This window comes from Perca flavescens, chromosome 21 (assembly GCF_004354835.1).
Source record: "Perca flavescens isolate YP-PL-M2 chromosome 21, PFLA_1.0, whole genome shotgun sequence".
NCBI classification, from domain to species: Eukaryota; Metazoa; Chordata; class Actinopteri; order Perciformes; family Percidae; genus Perca; species Perca flavescens.
This window is the reverse complement of record NC_041351.1, coordinates 22,785,423-22,796,782: the sequence shown is the minus strand read 5'-3', so window position 1 is coordinate 22,796,782 and position 11,360 is coordinate 22,785,423. Positions and strand designations below refer to the sequence as shown.

Sequence of the window (11,360 nt, the reverse complement as noted above, 5' to 3'; positions counted from 1 at the left end):
GCTCAGGTTAAGGGATCAGGTTTGCTGACCACTGGGGCCAGTAGTATTAGACACTGTATGGTAAAGATAAGTCTAGCGATATTTTATTTTAACTGTAGTTTATTTTGACTCAACCTAAAAACCGTTTGGTTCGTTTAGGTCATTTTAAAAAAGGATCTGTTGACGAGACAAAAATTCACAACGGCATTTGTGACTTTAAAAATGTAGCCAAACCAGACGAAATGTTATTCCATATTATCCATTGTGTGGCTTGCTCATTGATGCACTGTGTGTTTGATTTATTTCTGGTCTGGAGCTGTTTAGCATGGTTTGGGCAAGACCCTTTAAGCCCCTTAAGACACACCGAGCCGATAATCGGCCGTCTGACAGCATGGCGAGGTCAGTGACTCGAGTCTGTTCGGTGTGTTCTGTGCCGTCGTCCGTCCGAGGGGCCGTCGGCCTTCATTTTGTGTCGATTTGACATGTATAATCGGCAAGGTGGGCACTGGCGGCAGTCGACCCCATGGGTCATTGCCTCACATCTGAGGCAATGACCCATCTGATTTGTAGAGTGCTAACCCAGAAACTCAGAGCGGGACGAGCGGGACTAGAGTCTCTCAAAATCGGACGAAAATCTTTCAAACTGACCTTTGTCGATCTGAAATGAAGACAGATTCAGCAACTGCATGGCCCGTTTCTCGCTTAAAAGGTTTTCAGAAACACGTTTCGGTGAACTATTTTAGTACAATATGAGATCGTATTCTGAACGAGCAGTCGTGACAGTCTGGCTTTGAATTTCCGGAGAAACCAGACCCACGTGACGCGTTCGTCCAATCAGTTGCCGGATTTCAGTTTTGGACGACAATACAGATTAGCGCCGCCTGCGGTTATGGTGACTTATTAAGTTTCGTCGCTTTGGTGTGTCCTGAGGCACTTTTTTGACCAAATCGGGGAGACTGATCAGTCCAACTGCCTTTTCTGCTGAGAGTCAGCCATGTGGTCGGTGTTTCTGGGCCTTTAAAGCAACACTAGAGAACTTTTTGTACCTTAAAATAATGTTTCCAAAATCGTTTCAGTGGTTCATCGACTCTAACAGGGTGAACGACACTTGCAACTTTGCCAGATCAGGTAGTGGATCTGTAGTTTGAATGACACACAATGGGACAATTCCACTTCCAACCTGTAGGGGGACCGAAGCGGAAGAAGTTCTCTAGTGTTGTTTTAATTCTAATTTAGGGAAATCTTAAAGCTACATCGTGTAAAAAAAAAAAATAATAAGTTGGACAATAGTGTGCTTCCAACTTGGTGGCAACAGTTTAGGGAAGGCCTTTTTCTCTTTCAACATGACAAGGCCTCCATGCCAGGTCCAAATGAAAAACATGTTCCACAATCACATACATGTAATTTGTTCAGGTATCCATATCATTTTGGTCATGTAGTGTACGTACGTACACACACACACACACACACACACACACACACACATACATACATACATACATGACATGACATGAATTCAACCCAAAGTTGCTTGATGAAAGTTTTTACATTGAGTTGTGCATTTCCAGCAGAAAGAAGGCATTTCCAGCAGAAAGAAGGGTTTGCTTGAAATAAATAGAAAGAAATGGGTAGTTAACATACTGTAAAACGAGCAGACAGACACACTTCATTACCAAAGAATCTGCAGAAAAAAAAGGATTCCCTGACAAGTAATCACTGGTCAATGCAGAACAGCCTGCGAATGACCAAACATGTTAACAGGTCAGGTAAGAGTGAGTCAACATTACCAGTGCCCCACTAGGACCTTGCCACTATCTCCGTCTGCCTCTAATCCCTGAAGACAGTAGTAAGACTCAATCATCCAGTGCCAGGCAGGAGCCAGGGAAAATGTATGACAACACCTCCACAGCCTATTAACCCAGTTAGCCTCAGCACCTACCGCTCCTCCTCTGGTGAATTAGTCCACGGCCCATACAGTATGTGCCTGGCATTACAGAGAGGTTTCCCCACGTCTGGAAACTAAACCAGGCTTGAGAAAATGGCCTTGGTAAGCATTCTCAATGCTGACACCATCCTGTATTGGACAATTATGAATGAGACCGAAGCCGTGGAACAAGGCCAGAGTGTTTAGGCACAAGTGTGTAAAATGATTTACATTTCATCAAGCGTTTTCTGCTGATTCGGCGGCATTTCACACTCCGTCATTCTCAGTAACTAGGGCACAGGGCTGGCCAAAAGAACGAGGGCACCCGGAGTAGTAGTGTCCAATCAGCAAGGCACGGTGTGTTTACGTCCCGATGCTCAGTCTAATCCAATGACTGAATGAAGTGGTTTATTGCCACAGTAACGTATATGAATAAATACATATTTAAAAAAAAAAATGTTTTATTTAAAAGATATTTTATTAATACAGCTACATTTTCTAATCAATTAACTGTTCTATATATAAAACAAACAAACAATCAGCAAGAACCTGCATGTTCTCCCACTGCAGAGCCTCTCCTCATATGTTCATTCAACAGGCTTCTATAATCCGTTTCAAATATGGCCAGTCTTGTTTCAAATACACAATAGGATAGAGGCTGGAGGAGAAATGTACGTGCAGGGTAAATGCAGTTTTCCTGTAACCAGGTTACTGCACATCATGTGAACATGTTCTGCCATAACATGATCAAGTAGCCTTGTTTCCTGTTTGTGTCTAAGCAGTTAGTCATCCTAGCACAGTACACCTGCATGTACCTCCTGTACTACAAGTGAAATGCTCCCTTACAGAATTTGTCACATTATTTTCTTTCTTAAGAGAGTTATATGTAAATGAAGGCATAACTCTCTCGTTGCTATAAAAAAGGGACATAACATTGTTTCAGGCATCAATGAGAAAGACAGAAGGGCTTGAGTTGTTAATAGAGTTGGGTATTGAAACCTGGTGCCATATTGGAATATACGACAGATATCTACCGTCCGGTACCACTTAAAGTTGCAATATGTAACATTTCTGCATTAAAATGTCTAAAAACAACTATACCTATGTTATATATTTTGTTGAGTTGTGTACTTGCACTATCCTAAATGTTTCCAACAACGTTCAAACCCAGAGAAATCTGTTATTTTATTTTAATGACACGGGACGTTTCATTTAGTCGCCTGTCAGTGGCGTCATAAAAACCCCTCTGGTTCCTCTAATGAACCCAGATGACACGTTCGAGAGTAATTGTAAATCATACAACGTCACAGAAAGAATAATACTCAGTACACGTAGTACAGCTTGCTTTCTGCCACAAAGCATAATTTTGGCAAAGATTACATGCCACTTACAACACAGTAATACAGCATTTATTGATACATTTCAATATTGATTGATCCAGCTTAACGTTATGTGCTACGTTGACAAGTAACGTTAGCGTTAGCTGATGCCAACTCGGTGGGGAATGTTAAAGTTGTAAGGTTACAACATCGTTCAACACATTCATGAAGTTATTTTAGGGGCGGCTAGCACCGAAGATACTCGGTGGACAGCCCCAGCCACGAAGTAGGTCTCTCAGACTTGTAACGTTACAACAAACTCTTTTCTACCCGGTGCTGAAAACATCCAAAAAGTGACATTGACGTGAAATATTTTGTGATACTGTGGTTTTAGCTGCTAGCTAATGTTAGCTTGCTTGCTTGCTCGCTAAGCTAGCTACCACAAATCAAATCAAGAAAACGTTAAGAATTATGTGGGGGAAACTGCAGCTATTTTATCAGAATGACATGAATAACTGTTACTATTCCTAACTTGGATATAACTGTAATGGATAAACCCATCCGTGAACAAATATATTTTAATAGGAAATTGTGTTAAACAATGAAAACTACAACTCCCATAATGCCACTTCACGACGTCATCAAAAGTCTGTGTTTACGTCCATTATTTTCATTGAGGGACACTAGCGGTAGAAAATTACATATTGTTAAACATATGTTTAAATGCCTGTGATGTGCTCTGGTGCTCTGAAACGGATGATACAGGTATCAGAAACATAACTGCACGTGACGCTAGTTAACATTACACTTGGCAGCAAGTCACATTAGCATACCGTCAGCCTATAGCTAAAGCTTAATGGTCTAAAGTGTGGCTGTATTTCCTTCAAAAAGAATTCCAACACACAGACGTGCAAAAGTATGCAGCAAAAGACAGTGTAACCTAGTTGCACTTTTCAATACACCATGTCCACTGCAAAAGTCGGAGATGAGAAACAACACTGATGGGACCTAATGGTGCGTTCAATTGCATCTCGTAAACTCATGGTGCATTCAAGTGCAATTTGACCATTTGGTCTTAGCAATAAACAACGCGTTCGTCTCATGTTTGTGACATGTCGTCGTCTGTCGTTTTGTGCTCTTGTTTAAGGGGTCACTTCCGGCGCCGATTAGGCACCGGCAGCGCTTTAGCACCGGTAAAAACCGTTAACGATACCCAAACCTAGTTGTTACACTACAAACTTTTTGCACTCCAGAAAGTCTTATAGACAGCTGCAAAGTCACACTGATGAAGTCCAGATCTGAGGACCAAAACATCGGAAATAAAGGGAGTACATATGATCACAGTGTGCAGGATGTTTATAGTCCTTACCCTTTGATTGATATCAAAACACTGGCTCTAAATATGTTAATGGATAACTGCAATTATTTCACCATAATTCACCTGAAGTTATTACAACTAGATGATGTACACAGGTGACTATTCTAACCACAGGTTTCATTCAAACTGTTTATATCTTCTTTATATACAGTGCGAGCACATTCTAGTCATACACAAACTAATCATTCTCTTACATCTGTTGCACCTCCATCTCATCTCCGCGGTAACATGATCTGAGGATGGTCTGTCGTTCAGCATCCCACAGGTGCTCCCTTAGGAAGTTGCCGGCCTGCACTGCCCTCTCCAGCAAGGCCTTGTCACCCAGCACGGCTCCAACACCAGCGTAGGCCGACAGCATCAGACCTGAAGGGGAACAAGTGATGATGAGGATGATGATGATGATGAGTTATAAAATTACTCTTCTGAAAACATGTCCTCTCTCCACTGAGGTACCAATGTGTAGCCGCACCGCAGTCCCGGCTTAGTTATTTCCCCCACCCTTTGAAGTTTACTTGTTCTCTTTCACTGCTTCTCTCGGTATCCATTCCTTGCTCCCTCTTTCCCTCCACTCCTCTTTCATGTAGCGTATCAAAGCTTGGTGAGTGCACAGCCAGGTCTTCAAAGTACTGCAGCGGAGGACAGGTGATTAATGGAGGGGTTTCTTCATTAGAGAGGAAGGAAGATTCTTGTGTCTAATTGGAAAGTTCTCGGGATCGCAGAGCTTCATTACCTCACGGGGTAGCAACATTTGTTGTGTGTGTGCGTGTGTGTGTGTGTGTGTGTGTGTGTGTGTGTGTGTGTGTGTGTGTGTGTGTGTGTTTGTTTTCTGTTCTTCTAATTAATCACATCTGAGACAATGTGCTCGACAAACAATGTTGAGAAGTGTCCAAATTGGCATCACACTAATGGAAAGTGACAACCTGTGCCTCTATAAGCTACACATTTTTATACTGCTAAAATAATAAATGTATAAATAGACTGTCAAAGGACAAATGTCTTGTTTGCCTACTTTTATATTTGCCTGTGGTAAGTTCTGTGAGAAGAAGCACACGGTAGTTAGGTTCAAACACCGGATTTGGACCACTATCAAAGAATTAATTTATTGTGGTCTAGTTGCTCTGATTGTGGGATTAAAAAAAAAGAAGTTTCACAATTATCTGTCATATAAAAGGATAAGCAACATTAGCAGGCTATCGAGGCCGCTGTACCAAAAGATGGAAACTTTTATTATTTAATGACTAAGGATAAATCCTTCTTAATTCCATGTACTTCAGAGGAAGGATGGGACTTCTAGCGTACAGGCAGTCAGGCACCTCTGAGCACTGGGACATAACAAAGAACATAAACTTTTGGATCAAAAGGACCAGAAATATATCACCTGTTGCACCAGTGATGTGTATGTTTAAACTAGGGCTAATTGTGATTATTTTGACTGATCTTGCAATTGCGAGATGATTCACGATATAGTAGGGAATGATCATTATTGCATCATAGTTCTCATTTTCATTGAAACATATATTATCATGATCATGGAGTGATTTTCTGCAAAGACCTGTAATAAAACAAACAAATTCTTTTACCCTTGTAAATGGTATTTTGACTGTATATTTTGCCTTTAAGAAATATTGTGCCCCCCTGCGATTTGGATATTGCACTACTCCATATTGGGATTTCGATAAAAATTCCAAATAATTGTGCATCCCTAGTTTTAAACATAGCTCAGTACGAGTGTAGTGTAAGAGATAGAAATGAGAAATGGTTTTGCAAAATACAGTCTGTCAGTTACAACATAGTAAGACAGATTTTTAAATTACACTTCCCTTGTGCAGCAAGTCATTCCTTATTAATTGCTGTAATAATGGAATGGTTAACACGCTTGTGCTAGACAGTTATTGTTACTTGGATTAGATTTTACGCTGTATTCACTTGAGGTGAGAATTGCAACTGGCACCACGGTTGCGTGCAATAGAAACTCGACACTAGAGGTGGAAAAAAAAAAAAAATCTAAATTGTATCGATCGTGTATGTATATGTATCATTTTTTTGGGACAATTTTTAAAATCGTTTCTATTCCCTAGAATTGTTTTTTTTTTTACCAATGATTAAATTAAATATTTTCTGTTTATACGGTACAGCCGACGCAGACTACATCATATCCGTTTCCAGCAAAACGGACCGAAAGCAGAAAATACAGAAAATGTCATGTACTTCTTTTCAAAGGAAATAAATGTCAGACTGACTGACTAACATGTGATGTGCATTCTTCTTGGAAAACAATTAATTTTTAGAAAGGTCTCACGATATATTGTCCCTAGAAGTGTATTATTCAACTTTTGTCTTTGAAAAAGAAAATCGCAATACTCCATACCATCGAATCACAATACTTCTAAAATCGCAATGCATGAAAATGGCAATACAAATCGAATCTACACCCATGTATCACGCAAGAATCGAATCGGGACAAAAGCATATCGTGCCAGCCCTACTAGACACACTGTATTTATGTTTCAGACGTACAGCCATGAGACAATCTGATTCTGGCTACAGTGAACTTAGATACATTGTACCATAAGTAGAGATGGACCAACTGAACAAAGAATTAGTTGCAACCTAGCAGATGGTGTGGACTTGAACTTATCTTCAAACTTAGGTTCAGCTGGCTCAACAGACTGAAGGAAAGGAAACACTATGTGCTTTCAAGTACCTTACAACATCAAGTACTGCATTGTGAAAAACTAAGCAAACCTCTTCAACCGTCCTGGCTACTATGGAAAACGAAAACAGCTTTTATCTGACCTCATTGGAAAAAAGACACACACCTGATTAGGCTGCAGGTGTTGTATTTATTTAGCCTAGTTATCCTACTGAATACGTAGATTACCATGCCCATGCACGAGTTAAGTCACAAAGTTTTGTTGGTGAGTCTGTTAATTGTATTGCATTACACTGAGGCTGACCTTTTACTATATGTGTAAAAGAAAATTCAAAAATATAGTTTAACAATTCCTCATGCCAGTATTTCATTGTTTACCTATGCAACCACGAGCAACCACTTGTGAATACTACTGTCAGGCCCTGTTTAGCATGAGCAGCAATCATCCCCATGGCTAAATAGCTAGAGTACTTGTCAAACTTTATCAACAATAAAACGTACTGGCCAGTAAAGTAAACCCTCTTTTTTTTTTTTTTTTTTTTTTTTTTATAAATTGTAGTGTAAACGTGTATGAAAACTAATCTAGGCTTTACCGTTCCAGGAGGCCAACATCTTGGTGTCCAGATGTGGGCGTGGCCGACTATTTCTCACTTCTGCCATCTGGGTCCTGGCGGAGGCCAAGAGCTCGTTGGCTTTCTCGACACTGATGCCAAAGCGAGCAGCCGTTAACTCCACTGAATACCGCACGATCAGCACATTCTGGCCCTGCAGCTCCCCGTGGGGGTCCTGGCAGCAAACAGTACAGGGCGACAAGACGGCGTTCTCCGAAATGAACTCATACTGACTGCAAGTTAATGCCTTAATGGACCAGCTTAAACACCCTGAAATGCTATCGGAATATGATACAACAACATTGTGCATGTAAATGATTGTTTTCCATGTAGACATTTTGATTGATGATCATATACACATTATATCTGAGTCTAGCTTCACAGAATATTCTGAATGTAGTCTTTTCATCCATCCATCCATGTGACATAATAAAAATGAAATTACTATTACTTTATTACTGATTAGCACTTTAGAACACACAGCATTTGCAATGCATTACTATGTATTCATATTTGTATCTTGTCTGTGAATTGCCCTTTATGCGCTACTCTTTGTGCCTTTTAATTGGCCCTCAGGGAAAAATAAAGTGAATTGAATTGAACTGAATTGAAATTACTTGTTCCGGAGTGACATTGCCTAGCTCCTTGACCCCATAGTGGTGCATGAAGATGTCTGCCTGTGTGGCAGCTCCCGTGGCACCCTCAACCACATCTGGCAACAGCTCCCGAACTTCTGAGGCTGTCCAGACACAGAAAGCCCCCTCTCGCTTTTCTGTCCCCCCTGATGCTGGGACGGAATCTGCATCCTCTGCACTGTAGAAGCCGCCGGACTGGTTCAGAGAATACAAAAGAAGATGGAAGGAGAGCGATAGCAGCTATTTAATGGCGAGGCAATTTGAGATAGATATAGGACTTGTGAGGTATGTCCGGTAAATAGAGCGGATATCACAGTAAACATTCTGTGCAGTAACATTGTTTATATATGATGAATATTTATTATTGGAGAACATGACTGTGAAAGTGTAAACTGTAAAGAGTAAATTAACATCGGTCTAAAAAAGCAGGCTTTTACTGCCCTCTTTGGTTGAATGCTTCAAGTCCATTTCACCTCTGAGCCCACCCGGCATCACTGCCTGGAGCGGTAGTCACGGTGTACGGACTCACCACAAGGTTTTAGACGGAGATAAGATTCGACGGTGGAAAACAGCCGGAATTGGAGTGTGACAGTATGAATGTACAAGGAAAAGCAAGCTCTGGTATAATCCTTTCACGTAGCGAGAGTAATCCAGCTCCTACGGTTGATTATGCCGTGACACATTGAGTTTTATACAACTTAAAACAAAACCGATTAAAACAACCACAGGTCTAGAGTTGCAACAATCAGTTGACTAGCTGATTAGTTTATCGACAGAAAAATAATTGCCGACTATTTTGATAATTGATTAATCGACAAAGTAATTTGTCATGCAAATTGGAAGGAAATGCTGTTTTCTTTTACTAGGCCTGTAACAATTCGAAATGTTGCTGTACAATTAATTGTCTCAGAAATAATCAACAAAACAATGGTCTCTTTCATTCAAATTAAAAAATATTTACTGATGTACTGTATTATTTTTGTAAACAAATTAAAGTTTTGAACAAATTCCAGGAGACATCTTTTGTTATATATCACTGTTGTGTGCCTCAGATAATGTAATAATATAATATATAATATGAAGTGAACCACGCCTCTTTATTATCATAAAACGTCATATTTCTTTCTTAAATTAACATAAAACTGACAATTAACAACAGTCATACCCCTTAGGACCTTAGCTAATGTTTATATATTAACTGCGGTTAAACAAAGAAATGGCGATTATGTAAAAAACATTGCGATTAGACATATATGTAATAATTGTCACAGGCCTACTAATAACACATATCTGGTCTCTGACCAGTCTGCCATTGTTAGAACCACTAACACACGTGTATAGCACTTTATATATTTCTAAAGTAACTACAATTATGTAAAAAAATAAAAAACTATGAATAGACAATTATATGATAAGTGTTACAGGGCAAGACACAACCAGACATTGTAAAGACATCACAATGGACTTTAAGAAACTGGGATAGACATTTTTCACTATTTCACTCTATTTTAAAGATATATGTAGATACAATCGGCAGGTTGCTCAATAAAAACAATCATTAGTTGCAGCCCTACACAGATCAATTAGACTTAGACTTAATAAGTCTTCATTACTGGACTAACCTTTACCCAGACAGCTCACAGAGCTATCAAAATCTAAAGTAAAGACCTGGAATGACAAATCTGATGACCAATTAATTAATCAATCAACACCTTTGAAGGGACTGAGAACAGTGTATACAGTTCTCAGACCCTCAAAAGGTGTTGAGCCCTCCAATCAATAATCATTGAAGGGCTTTACGATTGTGACAGGAATAAATGAATGCGTTGATAGCTTTAAAGAACCTGATTATACCGTGGGTCATGTAAGCCCTCTCTCTGGGTGTGCAGACACATCTGGACAGTATATTTACAGTCATGATGAGAACTGGCGGAGTCTACCTCGCTGAGGGGACATCCCAGCCACTGTAGCACAAAAGAAACATACAGTCTATAGTAAATTACCTCTGCAACGGTAATTCATTAGCGTATAATTGCATAATAAATCTCGGGGAATATAATGATCACAACGATTGTGGTTTTAATTGTGTGCCTGTTCGTTGCTGTCGGCTCATTAATCAAAAGGGGGAAAAGGGTCGACCCTCAGAGGAGAGCAAGGGGGTTTAAAAGGCTATTTGTCAGCGGGGTCCCCACCCCTTGGCCTCGAGGGAGTGCGAACACACGGACGTGTGGTGCAGTTTGGTGGAATTTACAGTTAGTGTTCGTTCTTTGTCAGCAGAAGATACAGGCCGCAGTTTATATTGCTCTATTTTGAATGACTTACTTTTGGCAACATGCATTCCAAAACACTACATTAACAATAACCTTACCGGCAGATTGCCTCCCACCAAGAGCCAGGTTTCTGTCTGAGGTATTTACCTGTTTAACGGACGTTTTTCCTCACCATTGTCCCACCAAATGCTTGCTTTTGGGGGGGGAATTGTTGAGTCTATGTAAATAATAGAGAGGCCTAGCCATGTAAAGTGCCTGTAAAGATCTGTAAAGTGTCCTGAAATAACGTCGGTTAGGATTTGACACTATAAATAAAATTGAATTGAACTTAGATCATAACCCTTACATGAATCTTATCCTAACTTCCCTTTAATATCTTCTTAATGCTAAAAGAAAAACCTTGCTTCAGAATATTTGCAATGGTTTTGGTGCCCCAGTGAGGACATCCGAGTGCTATTTCACAAAACCTAGAGGGCGGATTAGGTCGGGATTTCCCAGTTATCCTGGAAGAATTACGCCTCGACTCGGTTTCACGAGAGCAGAGGCACATAAATCACCATGGAAATTAGTTCCTGACCGGGCTAACAGCCA

At 40.2% G+C, this 11,360-nt stretch overlaps 1 protein-coding gene across 4 annotated transcripts in view; it reads right to left on the bottom strand.

Annotated features, from left to right (window-relative positions):
- Positions 1-11,360, bottom strand: part of spata20 (spermatogenesis associated 20) — a 71,706-nt gene that overhangs the window by 41,232 nt on the left and 19,114 nt on the right. For all 4 annotated transcript variants that reach the window (XR_003691308.1, XR_003691309.1, XM_028567647.1 and 1 more), the window contains 3 exons: positions 8,482-8,694; positions 7,847-8,039; positions 4,795-4,963 (listed from right to left, as the gene is read on the bottom strand). Coding sequence is in view for 2 of the 4 variants with exons in the window: in XM_028567647.1 (XP_028423448.1) it covers positions 4,795-4,963; positions 7,847-8,039; positions 8,482-8,694 (575 nt within the window). In the remaining 2 variants the exon portion in view is untranslated. The remainder of the gene's footprint in view (positions 1-4,794; positions 4,964-7,846; positions 8,040-8,481; positions 8,695-11,360) is intronic.